At 42.5% G+C, this 21176-nt stretch overlaps 1 protein-coding gene across 2 annotated transcripts in view; it reads left to right on the top strand.

Annotated features, from left to right (window-relative positions):
• Positions 1–20813, top strand: part of FOXJ2 (forkhead box J2) — a 29248-nt gene extending 8435 nt beyond the window's left edge. Inside the window, exons 2-11 of one of the 2 annotated variants that reach the window (XM_043966766.1) lie at positions 355–701; positions 6626–6700; positions 7641–7709; positions 7903–8043; positions 8475–8676; positions 12539–12919; positions 13865–13966; positions 14605–14814; positions 17080–17178; positions 18127–20813. In XM_043966766.1, the coding sequence (XP_043822701.1) occupies positions 369–701; positions 6626–6700; positions 7641–7709; positions 7903–8043; positions 8475–8676; positions 12539–12919; positions 13865–13966; positions 14605–14814; positions 17080–17178; positions 18127–18215 (1701 nt within the window). In that variant the 5' untranslated portion in view covers positions 355–368 and the 3' untranslated portion in view covers positions 18216–20813. The remainder of the gene's footprint in view (positions 1–354; positions 702–6625; positions 6701–7640; positions 7710–7902; positions 8044–8474; positions 8677–12538; positions 12920–13864; positions 13967–14604; positions 14815–17079; positions 17179–18126) is intronic. The other variant, XM_043966767.1, reaches the window with a different exon arrangement.
• The last annotated feature ends 363 nt before the right edge of the window (positions 20814–21176 follow it).

Here is a 21176-nt window from a genome sequence, read left to right as displayed (position 1 = left end):
GGATAATGGCTTAGACTCTTGTTATACCTTGTCAAGGTAGGATGGAAAATGAGGTCGAGTTGCCATGATTCTTTTGGACCATCATCAGATAGATGGGATATTGGGGCTTATAGGAATGAGTTGAAAGGATTAGGACTTGTTCACAGAGGAGGGTAGTTTCAGGAAACAACAGCTAGCAGAATGACAATCCTGTAAGGGATTGGGGGTAGAATATGCTCCTCAGGAGCTAGGGAGTATTTCAGTGAATCATTCAGTGACCACTAAGTACCTGTGACCTATCAGACACTCCATATATTGCGCTCTATATGCTGCACTCATTCATGCCCTTGTCTCCCCATCTGTACTCTCTTGCAGAACCTGGCAGCACCATGGCTTCTGACCTGGAGAGCAGCCTCACCTCCATAGACTGGCTTCCCCAGCTGACCCTTCGGGCCACCATCGAGAAGCTGGGAGGAGCTGCACAAGCTGGGCCCCCCGGAGGTAGCCGCAAATGCCCACCTGGCTCACCCACGGATCCCAATGCTACCCTGAGCAAGGATGAAGCAGCTGTCCATCAGGATGGCAAGCCTCGATACAGCTATGCCACCCTTATTACCTATGCCATCAACTCGTCCCCAGCCAAGAAGATGACCCTCAGTGAGATTTACCGCTGGATCTGTGATAACTTCCCTTACTACAAGAATGCTGGCATTGGCTGGAAGGTACGACTGTCCCTGTAACTGTCCGTGCTTTTGTTCTTAACAACTATGCTTTCTACCCCAGCTCTTTCTTATCCAGCTCTGATTCATTCTGTTCCAGCACAGGGAGATAGGGACTTTTAAAAACTATCTTTTGCTCTTATTGCCTGCCTTATTTTTAGGTAACTTGATCATGGGCAAATTACTCCTACAAGGTACGCCAGGCAAATTCTCCAGTGCCAGAACTCTAGACATAGTTTCCAGGCTATTACTAGTTTTTCCTACCATCCCCATTTCCTGTCCCCAGATAGACCATTTTTTCATCTTGTGCTTCAGGTCAGGAGTACCATCACATTTCTGTGTCTGTTTTGCATTTTTACTGCTATCCTCTGTTGTTCTGTCACATACATTTCCCATTATATCCCTCTATCTCTCCTGACCCTTCCTTTATAATAAAACATAAAGAAGGGTGGGGGGAGGTTCTGCAAAACTAACTAATACATAAAGTTTGACATTATTTGCAATGTCTCCTACCTGGACTTCCCCACCTCTGCAAAGAAGCAAGGAGGTGCTTTCACATATTTGTTTGTTGAGGCCAAGCTTGGCCATTATAATTTCACGGGATTCAGCTTTGATAGTTTTATTGTTATTGTTCTTTCCATTTACATCATCATAGTTGTTCTGTATATTGTTTTATGGGTCCTGTTTATGTCATTATGTCACTTTGTATTACTTCATATGACTTACTTTGCTTCTCTGTATTCATTATATTGATTGTTTCTTATAGTACATAATATTCCATTATAGTCACAAGCCACAGCTTTTTTCTCCTTTCTCAGATCAAAACATCCAGTTGGTTTCCAGTGTTTTTGCTACTATAAAAATGTACCCCAAGAAATATTTTGGAGTGTAAGGTTCATCTTTTAATCATAGAGTACCTTGGGACCTTTGAGCTAAAGGGTATGGATAGTTTGGTCGTCTTTTACCATAATTCCAAATTGCTTTCCAGAATGTTCAGATCAATTTACAGCTCTGCCAACAGTGCATTAGTGTGTCTATTTTTCTATAGTCCCTTCAATGCTGACGACTTGTTTCTAGTTCTGTATTATATTTGCCAATTGGTAAGCATAGCTTGAGAAATACGTCAGTCACAAAAAACTGACAGCAATGAAACTACCTCTGAATGTAGCAGCTTATTTTTCAAGCAAGTTAAAAGTGGCTAAGTTGTTTAGTTAGAGGTGAGAATGCATGGCCTGTCTCTTTTGGCAAGGAGAACACCCTGTGTCCTCACTGATGTTTCAGTAAAAGAACTCATTTGTCAGTTGTTGAATGGGAATTGAATAGATGTATATATATAGTTCCTTCACTTTTTGATTTCAGAAGGCTTTTATTAAGCCTCTGCTAAATATAAGGCACTGGAAATACAAAGAAAAGATGAAAAGCAATTTCTGCTCTCAAAAAGCTGACATTGTACTGGAGGAAGAAGGATATAGTATTTATTTGTTTTGAATTTAAACACCAAAAAAGAACATTTTCATACACACAGCAGAACACACAAAAAGGATTCTCTATGAAACCGTTGGTTTCCATTTCATACTTATTACTTTAAAAAAGGTAAATAATAAATTCTACATGTTACTTTTAAACTCTATCGTGATTCTCTGTGCTTCCTTCCAGATTTTCTTTTTTTCTTCGGCGCATTTAAAAATTGTTTCATTGGCCCAAGAGAAAGATATGAAGGGAAAAAATCCCCTTTGTAACAAGTAAGAAAAATTAAGAAAAACAAATGTACGTGGTGGCCATGTTCAAAAATGTCTTTTTCTGTACCTTCATTTCTCTGCACCCACTTCTCAGAAAGTGGGTAACATCAGTCTTCTGCTGATATGGTTTGTCATTGCAATGATAATTCTTAAGTCTTTCAAATTTATTTTTCTTTATTATGATGTTGTGGTTCTTAAATAAATTGTCCTCCTGATTCTACTCAATTCAGTCTGAATTGGTTCATACTACCTACAATTCTCTGAAATTGTCTCTAGTGTCATCTCTTACTGGTCAGTAATATTCCTTTATGTTCATATATCATGATTTCTTCATCTATGACCCAATTATCTAAGATGCAACATAAGATATCCCTTTATATTCTTTTTCTTTTTTTACCCTTTTACTCTCCACTTCACCATCAGGGAATTTGTTTGGCTTATAGGTATTAACTCCTTGATATTATTTAACATCCTTCCCAGCCCCCCACAACATACACTCCTGCTTTTTTTCCCTATTGAGTTTGTTATATATTTGTGTGTGTTCAACCCTCTCTTGTTTCTTTTACATAAAAGTGAGGGTTAGCTGATGCCCAATTTTTTCATGTTTGTATACTCTTCTTCCCAATTATGAGAAATAGCCAATTCTACCCTATTTTTACTTCTTTATACGCTGCAGCATTCCTTTTATCGTTTCTTCTCTGTCCCCATTTTGAACATTCAGAACATTCATTAGAACACATCTAATCCACTTCCATCACTTTTGTTTTTCTTATTTAACTTCATCAATATGCTTTGAAGACATTAAAATTATGAAGGGACACATTTCTTCACCCCCTTTTAATGTTAGCACTATTCCATCATATAGTTCCTTCTAATTACCCTGGGCAGCTAGGTACGCAGTGGGTAGAGCACTGGACCTGAAGTTGGGAGGACCTGAGTTCTAATATTAATTCAGACACTTACTAGCTGTGTGACTGAGCAAGTCTTAAAGATCTGGGGCCATTTCTCATCATCCTGATAGATATCTTGCCACTGGACCCAGATGGCTCTGGGGAACAGAGTGAGGTTGGTGACCTTGCACAGCCCTGCCTCACTTAAATCCAATTCAGTGCAAGTCATGACATTACCCTGATGTCATGGCCCTCTTCGAGAATGAAGAACAAACAATAACAACAACTACTTCCCTAATATTTATCTTTTGAAGTTTCTCTGGGTTCTTGTCCCTTTCACAGTTCTTGCTCAACTCTGGTCTTTTCATCAGGAATGCTTGAAAATCCTCTATTCTATTAAAGGTCCACTTTTTTTTAAACATGTAGGATTATACTCAGCTTTGTAGGGTAAGTTATTCTTGGTTGTAAGCCTATCTCTTTTGCCTTTTGGAATATCATATTCCAGTATCTCCTCATGTTTATAGTAGAAACTGCTAGCTCTTATGTGATACTGACTTTGGTTCCTTACATTGAACTGTTTCTTTCCAGGTATAAGCCGTATTTTTTCTTTAGTGTGGTAGCTCTGGATTCAGGCCATGACATTCCTGGCACTTATCTATGGATTCATTCTTTCTTCACTTTGCCCTTGGATTCTCATAGATCTGTGCAATTTTTATTTATGATCTTTTGAACTACAGTGTCCAGGCTTTTTTAAAATCATGATTTTTAAGGGATCCAATGATTCTTAAATTATCTTTCCTTGACCCATTGTTGATGTCAATTTTTTTGATGTCATATATATATATATATATATTTCAATCTTTTGATTATATTTTAATGTTTCTTGCTATCTCATGGAGTCATTGCTTTCTTCTTTTTTAGTTAAACTTTTTTCAATTAATATATTTTTTCTTCCTTTCACTCCCACACTTCTACTGGGAAAAAGAAAAAGAAAAACAAGAAAAGTTAGACCCTTGTAACAAATACTCATGGTAAAACAAAAAAATTCTTACATTGGCCATCTTTAAAAATGTGTCTCATTCTGTATATTTAACCCATCACTTCTCTTTCAGGAAATGGGTAGCATTCTTCAAGGTGTTGATTTCTGTTTTGCCTATTCTAGTTTTCAGGGAGTCTATTACTTAGCTTAGGTTTACCACTTTCTTTTCTAAACTATTTCTTTTTCCAATTCTTCCGGAATGTTTATTTTGTTAAAAAAAAATCTCTTACTCAATTTCTTTTAGGTATTTATGTAATACTTGTGAAAAATCCACTCCCCCCCTTTGAATTACTCATTGCGATTGTTATGGAGTTACTGATTTCTTCTTGTAGGGGATCTCTAGATTTGCAATAATTTTTTGTACTGGTTAATATTTTCTTTTCTTTCTTTATTTATCTTTCCATCTTTAGTTCATGAATCAGGGCTTGATGCCATAGCTAGTCTTTCCTTGCCCTGTTGCTCTTTTGTATAGTTGTAGTGGACGCTGCCTGGTTTTGCCCTGGGCTCCTGCACTCACCTGCCCCTCCAGAGATTAGGTTCACCTGGATCTGTGAGGTTCATGTCTTCAGGCCTCTCCTGTTTTCAGGATACAGTCTTAGGGTGTCTTGCCCTGAGTGCTGCCACAGAACTGACCTCTTGCTCCCAAGGTTTCCAGCTTCCAAGGTACCAACCTTAGGCCTTTTTTTTTTCCTTTTTTTTTAGTGAGGCAATTGGGGTTAAGTGACTTGCCCAGGGTCACACAGCTAGTAAGTGTTAAGTGTCTGAGTCCGGATTTGAACTCAGGTACTCCTGACTCCAGGGCCAGTGCTCTACCCACTGTGCCACCTAGCTGCCCCCTTAGGGCTTTCTTAAGAGAGCTCTCCATTCAGAATCTTACAGGTTACATATGGTCCTAAGCCCATCTCTGCTCATCCAGGGTAGCTCCTGAAACTGGCTTTGCTGGTGGCATTGTCTCCTATTGCCAGTAGGCTTCTATTTGATCTCTTCTGTGGTTCTGGGGTAGAAGAATTCACTTACTGCAGTTTGTCTTTGGATTTCTAGATCATTGTTCAGTTTGTTGTGAACTTCAGGGTTTTGCTGGGTAGTATGGAGAAGTGTGCTAGAGCCAATTTTTGTTGAAATTTTGATGTGAGCATCTGCACCTTGGACATTGGAAAAAATTATATGAATCAAGGCTTGACTTATTGGTTTGTTGGTTGTTTGGGCTTAGGTAAGTGATGGAGGAAATGTTAATAATGCTTTTTTCAGAGAGCTGGTTTTAAACATTTAACTGCACACCCCTGATAATACATGGAGGCTGAAGGGCTTTGCTGCTTATTAGGGCAACCATTTTCTCTATGAACTCTTTATTTCCTAGTTAGCAGTTGTCTTCTGAAAATAGATGCCAAAAGTTAGATATGGAACCTCCTTTTTCTTTGGACATATACTCCAGAGACCAGTTTTTGGATTCATTATCTAAGTATCCTTTCAATTGCTGGTTTGTGCTGCTCATTTTCAAGGGAACAAAGTGGGTAGGTTCCTATTTTCCTCTTAATTAATCCTTTGTTGTTGAAACCACTTTTCAAAAATGTATGGTCATATTTCCTATTTATGCCCTTATTGCCATTAACTTAACTCCAGTAGGAGCTTTCCTGGCCCAATTACTGCTGCCATCTGACATGTCACTTTTAATAGCATAAGTAAATCTGCTCTAATCCTACCTTATATCTAGCTTTGTTTTTAAAGTCTTTATTGATTCCTTTAAAAAATTACTATTAATTTCCCAGGACCCCCGTCTCATAGAACACTCTCTTATAATGAATAAGAACAGTTAACCAAACCAAACCAGCACAGTTATTGTGTCTGACAGTCTATCCCTCCATCTGAACATGCAACCCACCTCTTCTCTACAGAGAGGAGGGTGGTATGCCTTCTCATCAAAAGTCTGGAGACAAGATGGCTTGGTACTTCCATTAATTTAAATTCTGTTGTCATACATTCATTTATCTACGTGGTTTCATTGATGCTTTTTTTTTTTTTAAACATCAATGACTTTCCTCTGACTCTCCCACATCCCTAATGGAGTCCTCCTTTGTAGCAAATAAGGACAGTCAAACAAAACAAATCTGTTACATTTTAGGGTTATTATTCTTTTACCTTTACTGTCCTCTGCTCTATTCTGTGCTTGGGTTCCTTAGCCCATCCTCCCTTTGTGTCTTAAGAAACAGTCTCCTGCCCCATGCAACCCTGAAGCTTGATTTTTCTCTCTTGTGTCCCTAGAACTCAATTCGTCACAACCTTTCTCTCAATAAATGTTTCCGGAAGGTGCCAAGACCTCGGGACGACCCTGGGAAGGTGAGCTGTCGCTAAAGCCTTTGAGGAGAGCATCAAGAACTAGAGTATGGTTGGTAACCCAGGGCTTCTGTGTATTGAATGCCCCATAAGAGGAAATAATGTCAATCACACCAGCGCCTTTATTTTTCTCAGGATGAGAACTGTTGAACTTGCGAGGTCCCTCCGGGACTGGTGATTAAGGGGGGCTGTGGAATCTATTTCTATAGATCTTTAAGAACAGTGTCAATATTGGTATGCTGCTTTAGCTTCATTTTTTTCCTGGAGTCTTGACATTTAGAGGCCCTCTATGGCCAATCACTCTAGGATTCTGTTTTGAAAATTTTCTGAACTGATAACTTAGTGTTTTTTTTTTTGTTTGTTTTTTTTTGGTGAGGCAATTGGGATTAAATGACTTGCTCAGGGTCACAGAGCCAGTAAGTGTTAAGTGTCCGAGGCCAGATTTGAACCCAGCTCTTCCTGAATTCAGGGCCGGTGCTCTACCCACTGTGCCATCTAGCTGCCCCCGATAACTTAGTTTTATAGAAGGAAGAGTATATTATCTTACTCACTTTATAGAGATTCTTGAGGCCCCAAGATAGGTAGGGATTTGCCTGACATCATAAAGGGAGAAGAATTAGGTAAAAACTTTTTAGCCTTTTGTACTATTTCCAACTTATTCCACCCCTAGTACTTTTACTAGCCCACACTGAGCTTATAAATTGGACCATTGGAGTACAGCATCCTGCCTCCAGCCCATAATTGACACAATGTTCCCTGTTCAAGTTCTTCTTCTTAACATTGAACAGTACTTTGGAGAGATGACTTGACCCTTTCTTTGGCTATTTGCCTCACCATTTGTACCACATACATTGGAAACATGTCCTTCCCTTCTCCATCAAAGCTAATTTACCTCCTTCAGGCTAATAATTCTTTAATCTTTTGGCATGGAATATGTTTTCAGGGCTCTTATTGGACAATTGACACCTGTCCTGACATCTCTCGTAAGAGGCGGCACCCTCCAGATGATGAAGTAAGTTCTAACTCGGGAATGAAAGACCATAGGTTGTCTCTTCTACCACTTCTCATCTTGTTTTTTACCTAAGTTGGACAGAGGCTGAATGTAGATAGATAATGAAACCGAGGGTACTGGGGACATGGTGGGGGTTTTTTTTGTACTTTTCTGATAATTTTCCATATTCTTATTCATTCCTACCAACATACAGCTGTCCCAAGACTCCCCAGAACAGGAAGCGAGTAAGAGTCCACGAGGAGGTGTCCCAGGGAGTGGAGAAGCTTCATTGTCTCCTGAAGGAAATAATCAGATGTCCCTGCAGAGCACCACACCCATCACCAGCTTCAATCAGGTAGGTAGGAGAGATGGAAATAGAGTAGAGATGAAAGAGACAAGGTAGAGGGAGCAGGAGGAAAGGAAGTAGGCAGAAATTAAGGAAAAGAAGAGAAAAATAAAAGTGGTAGGAAAGGAAGTAAAAGAGAGAGTGGGAGAAGAGATGATGGAGAAGGGGGGTGAAACCACAAAGGAATGTAATATCTTCAGAACAAGAAGGGAAGACAGAAAAGTTTGTGAGAAAGGAAGAAAAGGGGCTTCAGGACATGATAAGAGAGGGTCATAAAGGAAATAGAGTGAGGAGGAAGGAGAGAACATAGGAGAAAGGAACCAAGAAGGAAGAGAAAGAAGAAAAATAAGAGGATAGAGATGACAGATAGATCCTCTCAGGTAATTGACTGAGAAAGACTACACTGGTTTTTCAGCTAGGGCACTGACCTCTGGTTGCAGGGTTCAGGACCCGTGGATGGTGCAGTAGTTGCAGCTGGTGGTCCAGGACGAGATGGGACTGACGGGCCACCTCCATTGTATAATACCAATCATGACTTCAAATTTTCCTACTCGGAGATAAACTTTCAGGATCTGAGCTGGTCCTTTCGAAACCTCTACAAGTCCATGCTAGAGAAATCCTCCTCTTCCTCTTCCCCACATGGTGAGTCATTGGTTGGAATGGGGGTCATGGATTTTTTCTTCTCTTGGGATGAAAGGATGTCTTTGATCTTTCTTCTTCCTTGCTTCTGGAGCAGGTAGAAACTTAGCAGAAGGGATAAACAAGGTGAAGATGTTTGGCATAGGGTTCTAGCTTAGTTCTGATGAATAACTTTCTTTAAAAATAATTTCATTGGTGACTTTTCAAAAACACCATAATTATCTTCCCTTCCTTTCCTCTCTATTCCTTGTAAACCAAACCAAACCCAAGTATTTAATCAAAGCCAACCAGCTACCAAGTCTGAAAATGTACATGACATTCCACATCTGTAGCCCCGCTACTGATTTTACAATGCCATTGTTAGTATATAAATTGTTCTCCTTATTCTGTTCACTTCAGTCTGCTCAATTTGAACAAGTCTTCCCATATTTCTCTGAAACCATCCTTTTCATCATTTCTTATGGCACAATAGCATTTCATTACATTTGTTTCATGTTGTATATTTAGTTTCTGGGGTTTTTTTTGTCACTACAAGAAGAGGGGCTATAAATATTTGCTGGTGGGTCCTTTTCCTCTTTCTTTTATTGTGATATTTCTGCATCCAAGAGTATGTTTAGTTTTGTAACTTTTGGGGCATATTTCCAAATTGCTTTCCAGAGTGTCTAGACCAATTCACAGCTCCACCTACAGTGCATTAATAACAGCGTACCACGGACAGCTAGGTGGCACAGTGGATAAAGCACCGGCTCTTGATTCAAGAAGGACCTGAGTTCAAATGCGGCCTCAGACCCTTGACACTTACTAGCTGTGTGACCCTGGGCAAGTCACTTAACCCTCACTGCCCCCCAAACCTAACAACAGCATACCACTCTACTGAGAATTCTTTTTCAGTTTTCCAGGACTGAGATTATTTCATAATTGAATACAGATGACTATCAGGATATTGTCCTTGAATATTGAGTTGGAGGTGGACATAATCTGGCCAATCTCAGGATAACTCCTGCCAGTCATTTAGGAGACAGCCACTAGAGGACAGTGTTGTCACTGGTATGGTACAGCACCATCTTTCCAAGCTCTGTTTCCTTCTGATAATGGTTTCAATTTTGAATAAAGGGGCTTTGGGGCATCTTTGGATTCAGGCATAATTCTGTGTACATTTCCTTTTTGTAGGAGGGACTTGGAGGTGAAATTAAGTTACTCAGTCAATAACATTTAATAAACACTTACTACACATGCCAGGCACCTTGTGAGTCTTGGTGATACAAAGAAAGACAAAACATAGTCCCTGCCTCCAAGGCACTTCCAATCTAATGGATGAAAGAATATGGAAATAACTATGTACGAAAACAAGCTATATCCAGAATAAATAAGAAATAATCAGTAGAGGGAAGGTATTAGAATTAAGAGGGATAATGAAAATCTTCCTGCAGAAAGCAGGATTTAGGCTGGTGTGTGAAGAAAATCAGGAAAAGAGGGAGGCAGAGATGAGTGGGGGGGAGCATTCTAGTCATAGTGGACAGCTAGAGACAGTGCCTGGAGCTGGAAAGTGGGAATGACCTGTTTGAGGAGGTCAGTGCCACTGAATTGAGAAGTACATGGTGAGGTGTAAGAATGCTGGAAAGTTAGTTGGGGGCTAGGTTATAAAGAGCTTTGAACACCAAACAGGGAATTATTTATTTGATCCTGGAGGTGATAGAGAGCCACTGTAGTTTATAGAGTAGGGGTGGGGTGATGTTGGACCTGGGCTGTAGGAAAATCACTTTGGTGACTGAATGGAGAAATTCATGTCAGGCTATTTTAACAATCCAGGCATGAGGCGATGAGGGCCTGCGTCAGGTGGTGGCAGCGTCAGAGGAGAGAAGGGGGCATATGCTAGGGATGTTGCCAACCTGAAATCGACAAGCCTTGCCATTAGATTGGATATGGGGACTGGGGGATGAGGGAGAGAGTGAGGAGTCAAAGACACCTAGATTGTGAGTCTGGGGGACTAGGAGGATGGTGGTACCCTGAACAGTAATAGGGACATTTGGAAGGGGGGAGAGTTTAGGGGAAAAGATAAGTTCAGTTTTGGGAACGTTCAGTTTCAGATGTGTACAGGACATCTGATTTAAGATGATTTTGGAGATATGAGGGCAGAGATCTTAGGGCTGGATAAGTTGATTTGGAAGTCATCAGCCTAAAGATGACAACTGAATCTGTAGGGGCTGATGAGGTCCTCAAGTGAAATAGTACAGAGAAAGAAGAGGAGGGACCTAGGATGGAGACTGATGTGAGTATTCAGATAGAGGAAGAAAACTAAAAGAGAGAAGGGTCACAAAGACCTAGGGAAAAGAGTATGGAAGAGAAGAGGGTGATCAGCAGTGTCAAAGGATACAGATGTCAGGAAGCTTGAGGACTGGGAAAGGGCCATTGGATTCAGCAATTAAATCATTGGTGACGTTGGAGAGGACAGTTTTAGTTGAATAATAATGTCAGGAAACTGATGGTAGAGAGTGAGGAAAAGTGGAGGCGGCTCTTGTAGATGGGCTTCTCAAGGATCAAAGAATTTCCATGTCTATGGGTTTGACGGTATCTGCTTGAGAAATCTTAATTTCTTTTTGCTCATGGGGTGATGAGATGAGCAACACACAAAGGCTATGTATGGAATCAGAATAGGCCGGGGTACCAGTTGAATGATCTTATAGAATACTGATTCTGATTTAATTTGTTTTCTTTTGGGGCAGTGAGGGTTACATGACTTAGCCAGGGTCACACAGCTAGTAAGTGTCAAGTGTTTGAGGCCGGATTTGGACTCAGGTCCTCCTGAATCCAGGGCCGGTGCTTTATCCACTGCCCTAATTCTGATTTAATTTTTATCACATTCCTATTCCCTAATTCCCCTTCTCTACCTGGCATCTCCTTCTTAAGAGTATTCTCGGAGCTGCTCCCGTTCCCACGGCATTTAGCAGAGGTACAAGGATGGAAGGGACAGAATGATGAAGAGAGAGGGGCTGAGCATGGGACAGATAACCCAGGATTCTGCAGTGTTGCTTTTTATTATTTCCAGATTGGTTCCTTTTGGGCTCTTGAGCCCAAGCTGATTTGGAGATCTAGGCTGATATCCTCAAAAGGTGGTATGATGTCATTTGGTACCACATGGGACTTTTCTGATGCCCCTAGTTATACTAATCATTCATTCTCTCTCTCTCTCTCTCTCTCTCTCTCTCTCTCTCTCTCTCTTTCTCTCTCTTCTCCCTCTCCCTCTCTCTCTTCTCTCTCTTTCTTTCTCTTTCTCTCCTCTCTTCTCTCTCCCCCCTCTCTCTTTCTCCTTTCTCTCTTTTCTCTCTCTCTCTCCTCTCTCTCCTTTCTCTTCTCTTTCTCCTCTCTCTCTTCTCTCTCTCTCTCCTCTCTCTCTCTCTCTCCTCTCTCTCTCTCCTCTCTCTCTCTCCTCTCTCTCTCTCTCTCTCTCTCTCTCTCTCTCTCTCTCTCTCTCTCTCTCCTCTCTCTCTCTCTCTCTCTTTCTCTCTCTCTCTCTGAAGAAAGGAAGTTCCTAGAGAGAAGGGACTCTTTTGCTTTTGTCTTTGTATTATAAGCACCTAGCACAGTGCCTGGCACATGGTGGATACTTAGTAAGTGTTCATAGAATTGAATTGGTCGTCGGGTTCACGGTCAGCCTTGGTTAGCTGTGGCCACATTGGCCGTGCACCTCAGTTCAGCTCTGAGCTCTGTCTCATACCACAGGAGGCTACTGGATCTCTTATGGGGATGCTGCCTATCCCAAGGCAGTCTTTCCCTTTTTACTTGGGGTTTCTATAGGGATCTTCCTTCCAAACCCAGCCAACCTTACTCAGGTTACCTCTGTCCCTTATTTCTTTTTATTCTTCAGGTTTCTCGACCCTCCTGGGTGATATGCAGCCTTCCAATCACAACTACTACATGTACCAGCAACCACCACAGCCACCCCAACAACAGCAGCAGCCACCCCAGCAGTCTCAGCAGCAACCACCAGCACAAGGCCCTTCATCTGTAGGGGGTACCCCTTCACTGCATACTCCCAGCCCAGAGGGCTGCCCCACACCGGGAGGGAAGCAGCCGGGGGCTGACAGCTACGGAACACCCTCTGTGATGTCCATGCACCCGCCCCCACTGCAGCATGTGGGCTATCATCCCCATCAGCATCATCCCCACCCGCATCCGCCCCAGCAGCCTCCACCACCACCCCAGCAGCAGCCACAGTCCCAGGCTTCTATCAACAATACTGGCTTTGGTGAGTAAGAACAGTGGGGAAAGCCCATGAGGAAAGTAAGGTTGGGCAAGTGTGTGTTACCAATCCATGGCACTGGGAGGAGCTGGGTGCGCTAGGTCAAGTCACTTAGCTTCTGAACTTCAGGTGACTTATCTGTAAAATGGAGGTAATAATACCTTACAGCATGTACTTCACAGAGTTGTTAGGGTCAAATATGATATTGTATGTAAAGCACTTTGTAAACATTAAAGCCCTATCATTTGTTAGAAAAGTGAACCTGGGTCCCTTTAAAGTTGTATTTTGTGTCATGAACCTCCTTGGCAGTCTGCTGAAGCCCACGGACCCCTTCTCAGAATGACATTTTGTTTGTTTTATCTTAAATTCATAATAAAAGAAAATGCTGGGGCAGCTAGGTGGTGCAGTGAATAAAGCACCGGCCCTAGATTCAGGAGGACCTGAGTTCAAATCTGGCCTCAGACACTTGACACTTAGCAGCTGGGTGACCCTAGGCAAGTCACTTAACTCTCATTACCCCACAAAGAAAAAGTAAAGAAAATGCTGTATTTCAGTTAGAGGTTAGTGAAAATAAAGATCCTCTGGAATGGAACCACAAACCCTTTTAGAGGGGCTTGTTTACCCCAGGTTAAGAACCCTTACTTTATAAGGGTTTTTTTCTAGCCTCTTTTCTGTGCCCACAAAATTCAATATGCCACGAGATCCTTTCTTATAGAGGGGAAGATATTACTTAGAGCTCATTATTCAGTATTATAGAACATTTCTGATCTCAGGCTAAAGTGTGTTCTCAAAGATTTCCAGGGAAGGAGATTCCATGACTTCACTTACGATATGCTTAATAGCCTGTAGGTAATTCTGGAATCACGATCATGGTAATTAGTCCTCCTGTAGTTGTGTGCTGTCCCACATCTGACTGCACCTAATTTTGCCCATTGTTCCTCCTATCCCCAGCATTTCCCCCTGACTGGTGCTCCAACATCGACTCCCTGAAGGAGAGCTTCAAGATGGTTAATCGGCTTAATTGGTCCAGCATTGAGCAATCCCATTTTTCAGGTTAGTGGCCACAGGGAGAAACCTGAGGAGAGAAGGACGCCATCTTCCTTCTAATCTCCCCTAGGGTCATCACCATTTATGCTGAATATCTCATCAGGGGCCAAATCTTGCCATTTCTACTCCCTCTATCTCTTGTACTCATGTCCTTATCTTTCTCCTCAGAGGTAACACTCCAGTTCAGGCCCTCACTGACTCTCTCCTGGACTGTTATGCTCTTAGAATCAACAGTCTCTTTCAAGACTCGGGTATAAAAGGAGAGGGTTGCACAAAGGAGTCTCTAAAGTCTCTTCCAGCTTGGGAGCTCTGACCCTTTGACTTCCCTGGGCCTGGTTTTCTTACCCATGTAATTAAAGTCATGGTAGGTATCTTGTTTCACCTCACAGTATTGCTGTGAGGATCAAGTGAGATCATGACCATGAATGCAAATGCAATATGTTGTTATTACTTTTTGATAATGACGATGATGAATATTGCATATGCATTTACCTGTGGTGTAGTTGAGAGGTAATGATTAGGGAGGTGTACCTGAGAATGAGGAGAGCCAGGGATCGGTACTGGGATCTGTAAAACAGAGAAATAATAGGTAAGGCAGGGGTTATGCTTGAGGTCAGAGGTCATATGCCTTCCTTGTTTTGCAGAATTAATGGAGAGCCTCCGGCAGGCAGAAAGAAAGAACTGGAGCTTGGACCAGCACCACATTGCCAATCTCTGTGACTCCCTCAACCAATTCCTTACCCAGACTGGTCAGCTGCCCCACCCAGGGGGTCCCCACCAGCCACCACCCCCAGCTAGAATTGCTGACACCTGTGCCCTGACCAGTGGCAAGCAGGAGTCCACAATAAACCAAGGTAACAGGCAGAGGCAGAGCCCTGAGGGCAGGTAGAGACTGGGCAGCCAAACAAGATAGGGAGTGGGGAGGTAGTAGTGAAAGGGTGTTGTGAAAGGGGGTAGAAAGGCACAGTGATCTTTTTGGGTCAGGCACTTGTGCCTGTACATGTGGTAGGGAGATTTTGACAGAGAATTCCTCCTTGTCTGGTGGGAAAAAAACTGGATTTGGAATCAGAATCCTTGTGTTTAGAAACTGGCACTGTTACTTACTATTTGTGTGACCATGGGGAATTACTTCATCTCTCCAGGCTTCATCTTCCTGGTAAGATGAAGGAATTGAGTCAATGATCTTTGAGATCCCTTCTATCTACATATAAATCTGTGAGCTTCTGCTCTCAAAGGCCTTAATCTAGTTTGGAGAAAAAAAATATTTGGGGCATAAGAGGCAGGTGATGGCTCAGGGCCCAGCCCCATTTTTCACTTTTCAGTCTTCTCAACTTGTTTTATGTTCCTTTTTCCACAAGGGGTTCAAGTGGCTTGGCAATCCTGAGTAATTCATGTTCCTTAAATGAAACAAACAAAGCAATGGACTCTCCTATTTTTTAAAAAATCTTAATAGTATTTTATTTTTTTCCAGTTACATGTAAAGATAGTTTTCAACATTTGTTTTTACAACATTTCGAATTTCAAATTTTTCTCCTTCCCTCCCTCCTCCCCAAGACAGAAAGAAATCTGATATAGGTTATATCTATATATAATCACATTAAACATATTTCCACATTAGTCCTGTTGTGAAAGAATGGTTCTTGTTCTGGTTCAAACAAAAGAGAAAAACCTCAAAAAAGAAAACAAACAAAAAGTAGAAATAGTCTGGTTCAATCTGCATTCAGATTCCACAGTGCACAATGGACTCTTTTTTTTTTTTTTTTTTGTGGGGCAATGAAGGTTAAATGACTTGCCCAGAGTCACACAGCTAGTAAGTGTCAAGTGTCTGAGGTCGGATTTGAACTCAGGTCCTCCTGAATCCAGAGCCGGTGCTCTATCCACTGAGCCACCTAGCTGCCCCCCACAATGGACTCTTTTTTTTTTTTTTTTTTTTTTTAGTGAGGCAGTTGGGGTTAAGTGACTTGCCCAGGGTCACACAGCTAGTAAGTGTTAAGTGTCTGAGTCCGGATTTGAACTCAGGTACTCCTGACTCCAGCGCCGTACTTTATCCACTGCGCCACCTAGCCACCCCGACAATGGACTCTTAATAGGATTTCTATGTGTAGCTTTCTCTTAATGCCTTTAATACTTCATCAACTTAGAATTTGGGTCTCCTTTTTACCTTCTCCAGTAATGAGGGCTGGTGGCTTCTGGGGAAGCTATTTGTGCCAGTCTTTTCAGAGGCTGTGTGCTGTCCTAATCGGTGAAGGTCTCATGCCCACAATTGTGCTTCATCCATGCTGTTTGCTTGCCTTGCCACGGTGTTCCCATGTCCCACCCCATGCTTCCACTTTCCACTTCTACCATTGTATCCGGAAAGAGTCTGTCATTTGGCTACCCTACAGCTCTGTTGTTCATCGTCCCTGTGACTCCTCGGGTCAAAACACCCTTTCCCTAGCTTTAATTTCCCATAGAATTCTTGGACCGGCAAGGGTCATCCCATACTTCTGATCTCAGGCTAAATGATGTCTAGTGGCTCCCCTGTTCTTTTTTTTCCCCTTGGGGCAATGAGGGTTAAGCCCAAGGGTCACACAGCTAGTAAGTGTCAAAAGTCTGAGGCCGGATTTGAACTCAGGTCCTCCTGACTCTGGGGCTGGTGCTCTATCCACTGCACCATCTAGCTGCCCCCCCAGCTCCCCTATTCTTAAAGATTTCCAAAGGAGATTCCCTGACTTCATTTCTGATATACTTAATAACCTATAAGTGACTCTGAAATCTTGATCATAGTAATTGATCCTCCTGTATTTGTGTGCTATCGCACATCTGACTTGACCTAATTTTGCCCTGTGTTCCTTTTATCCTCAGTATTTCCCCCTGACTGGTGCTCCAACATTGAGTCCCCACCCCCACCCCATCAAGGAAAGCTTCCTTTCCCCATTAGAATGTAAGCTCCTTGAGAGCAGGGACTGGTCTCTTTTGTATTTGTAACCACAGTGTCTAGTATACAGTAAGTGATTAACAAATGACTTTTCATTCATTCAGGACAGGGAGACATTATGGGAGGTCATTATGGCAGTATCAATACAGTGAGGTCATTGGCTCTGCCCGAGTCTCAAAATGATCTTAATTGTCTCTTTCAGTGAACTCTTATGGACACCCACAAGCACCCCATCTCTACTCTGGCCCATCACCCATGTACCCAATCCCTACCCAGGACTCTCCAGGATATAACCGTCCAGGTAAGTCACTATTAGCTCACTTGATCACCAGGCCCAGGGGGATTCTTATTCTTTGGCTGGTGTCTTCCTTTTCTTCTCTGTGCTTTTTTCTAATAGCCTTAAGAGGACCTTTCACCCCTCCATCTGCCATGGGGCCAGAGAGGATTGCAGTGTGCCTGAGAATCAAGAATGCCATCTAGGCATTTTAGGGGGAGAGACTATTCACCTACAAAAGAGAGAATTGTATGGCGGGGATGGTTAAAAAATAGATTTTATTTAGCGTCCTCTTTTTAATGAATGAAAAGGGAAGAAAGAATGGATAATATGAAAGCAACAGATAGTCTGAAGCAATTTCTATTAGGCTTTAGAATGTGTTCAGAGAATATAGTCAGAAACAAATGCTGGTACCCATCGACAGTGCCTTTGTGCCAAGGTCTGGTCTCTCCTCCCCATTCTTCTTTCCCTCCTGGTCGGCTCAGTGCTGCTTTCAGCAACTTCAAAGTTGGTTAGTGGAGGGGAGAAAGTCGCTTGTTGGGGCAGCTAGGTGGTACAGTGGATAAAGCACCAGCCCTGGATTCAGGAGGACCTGAGTTCAAATCTGGCCTCAGATACTTGACACTTACTAGCTGTGTGACTCTGGGCAAGTCATGTAAAACTCATTGCCCTGCAAAAAAAAAGAAGGTTGCTTGTTGCCCTTAGTAATATGTGTGTGTGTGTGTGTGTGTGTATATATATGCATGTATATATGTATGTGTATACACATACAGAGTGGTTAATTTGCACGTGAATTCAGTTGACTGAATTTTGCCACCAGGGAATACCCCAAAATGATAATAATAAATAACTGGATTGGAAAGTGCAATAGTTTGTACTAGTTACAAGGACTTCTCTGTGATGGTGTTTTTATGCCAGCTAGGGGGAAGTAATGACTTCCTAGCCCCTTTAACCTCTTCCTTTCCTTCCTGACAGCACATCATCTGGTTCCCCGGCCACCTGTCCCACCTCCTGGTTCCAACGAGGAGATCCCTGATGATTTCGACTGGGACTTGATCACTTAGTGTATCACAGACTGAAGAACCCAGGGCCAGTTGTGGTGAACCCTGGGAAAAGATCCAGAAATAACCCCAGTCCAGTTCCCCTTCCCCAGTCTGTACATAGATATATAGATATATATCTATTTCCTCTTTTTTCTTTTTTTTCTCTTTGCCAGAGAAGCCACTGCAAGATGCTGCCGAAGATAACCCTGCCTTCCCTGTCTTTCTCCCCATTCTTTTATTATTATTGTTATTATTATATTATTGTTATTACTAATAATATTATTGATTACTTTGCTGGCCCCAACCTCCGGCCCCCAGCACCATGGACCATTGCCATCCCCAGGTTGGGCGGTGGGGCTGTAACAACCAGGGAGCAGCAGGGACTCAAACTTCCACATCTTGGAGATTCAGTGCTAATTCCACCTGTTAGCTCTGGATTGGTGTCTGCCCCTATCAAACCTCAGTTCAGGGCTAGAAAGACTAAGTGGATGGGCCCTAAAGGGCTATGCTGACATCATTGATCCCAAAGGAGTCTATGAGGTGGTGCTATTTCCTCCCCCATCCTGAAATAGTTCTTGCTCCACACCGATGTTCAGCAAGGCCAGGGCTTAAAATCCCATTGAATAAGAAGCAGGGTGAGTAAAAGGTGAGGTAGGTGGTCACTGGTGACTGAAATAAGGAAGGAGGGATGTCAGGAGATAAGTAGGGTTTTGATTAGGGAAGCAAAAAGCAGAGTGCTGCGAGGCTCTTGTAGAGAGGTGGTGGTCTGTGAGTGTGTCTGGAACTGGATTGCACTGCCATTGAAGTCAGCCACTATCGTGGCCCCCAGCCCATGACACCAGAAATTGTGACTAATCTTAACTAATGAACTCAACCCCTGCTCTTGTGGGGAGTGAATATAATCAACCCTAACTCATTTTCTAGGACAGACCTTCTCTTTTACCTTTTTTTCTTCCATTTAAAATCACCTTTTAAAATCCACATCTCATTTATCTATACAAATTGCCACCTTCAACTGTCTACCTTTCACCCAACAAATTTGATATTTTTATCCGGTGGTCAGTTTTTCATACTGATCTTCCCTTTGGTCCAATCATCCCTTTGACCTTCCGAGAAGGAAGAGGATCCCCTGAATGCTATAAATAGCAGCAAAATCAAACAAATGGTGTCAGGGGGATGAGGGTTTGGGCTGAGAGGAGAGAAGGTATAATTGGAAGTACAAGTGGGGAATTCCTGACCATTTTAGTTGCAGAGGCAAATGTTCATCTCTTAATCTGTTACTTAGGGTTGGAGGTTTTCCCGTTGGGTTTTTGAAGAGCAGGGAGACTTAAGAGAGGAATATAATGAAGATGGCAGAAGAGAACAGGGTTTGGGGATAACTTGTCTCCCTTAACAACTAGGAGTCAAGATATACCAACTAGCACAGTGCTCTATGATGAGTGTTTAATTCTGGATTTCAGAGAGAAGAACAAATTCACTTAAACCTCCACCCCATATAGTTTCACTTTTAAGAAGTAGAAATGGGTGGAAATAGGGTGAGGCCCTTTTCTGCTTCCTGAAACTCCCATGTGGGGCCTTCTATTCCTATTCCTTGTTCTCAAGATTTCCAAGACATCTGTCTCTACTCTCTGCTTTTTTCCCTCCTTCCTTAGAAAGGACTTCGGTTGGGTGTGCAGTGTTACACAATAGAAATAAAATGAGATTTGAGCTATAGGGACAGGAAGAACTAGTTACTCTTTGGGAAGAAGCATTTGTCAGAGGGAAATGGGGTAGAGGATGAATCCATTGTGTGCTAAGGTGGTAAAATTAAGGTGCAACTGGCATAATGCTTCTCATTTTGGAGGGAGACTCCCTCCTACAAGTGGGGAGTAGTATCTGTCTTTTAACTCCATTTCAGGGATCCAAGGAAGGAGGCCTCCCCTTTTTTGTACTCAGCATCTCCTACACAGATCTCAGTGAGGAGTTCCTATTGTTGATCACAGCCTCTCTCCCTGTAAATCCCTTCCCCTTATAGATAAACGCAGCATTTTTAAGATTGGACTTATTTGCACAAGAGAATGTGCCACCTGACAGAAAATCACCTTTCAGGAAATAGGCATACTTCAGGACTCTGAGTAATCCGAGGGAGGGGGACTTAGTGATCAGGACAGGAATTCAGGTGTCAAATCTCCTGGGTTTCTAGCTCCCTTCTGCCAATTTCAGCCCTATTCTGTTGCATAGGACAAGTCTCTTTCTGTACCTCAGCCCCGCCCTAGCTTCCCCAACCCCCAGTGAAATGGAGAAAATGCTACTCCCTTGTCGGTTCAAAACTCCAGTGTGTGCTGAAGATGACTGTTTGCCGAATGTGAAATGTAGTTGTCATTGTATTGAGTGATGTGTGATAGCAGGAGCTCACAGGTGGCAGAAAAAGATATGGAAAAGGGGACTGGAGAGTGGTGGGGAGGGAGCAGATCCACCCTTCCTTGCCTATCTCCCTTTAGCCCCCGTGTATCTGGTTAGGTGATTCCCTCATGTGATGCTTTGCATCGGTGTGGGCTGGAAAGGGGTGGGGGAGGAGTTTGGCCTCACATTTTTTTTGCATGCTTTCTTAATAAAACAAACAAGAATGTTGACCCTTCTGGTGTCAGTGTCAAACTTTTGTTTGGTGAAACACATTTGTTTGGGTTGATTTTCAATCCTTGGGGAGAGTCTGAGGGAAGAAAGGAGGGGAGGGATGGACACTGATTGGAACTGAAGTTTCATGTAGGTTTGATGGCCTACCAAAATGTCAGAACTCAAAGGTATATGCCCTCTACTTTTTCATTCGTCCATTAGCCACAGTGAAATTTTGTCATCCCCTTGGACTGTGGCACCGGGGATGCCTGACTTGTTTTCTGGTACACATGGAAATTTGGAACAGTCCTGGAGCAGTTGGATTCCAGTAAAGGACAGGTTTTCAAAAGTTCCTTGGGGGGGGGGGGCAGCTAGATGGCGCAGTGGATA

This window comes from Dromiciops gliroides, chromosome 5 (genome assembly GCF_019393635.1).
Source record: "Dromiciops gliroides isolate mDroGli1 chromosome 5, mDroGli1.pri, whole genome shotgun sequence".
Taxonomy (NCBI): Eukaryota; Metazoa; Chordata; class Mammalia; order Microbiotheria; family Microbiotheriidae; genus Dromiciops; species Dromiciops gliroides.
This window is presented reverse-complemented; position numbering and strand designations above follow the sequence as displayed.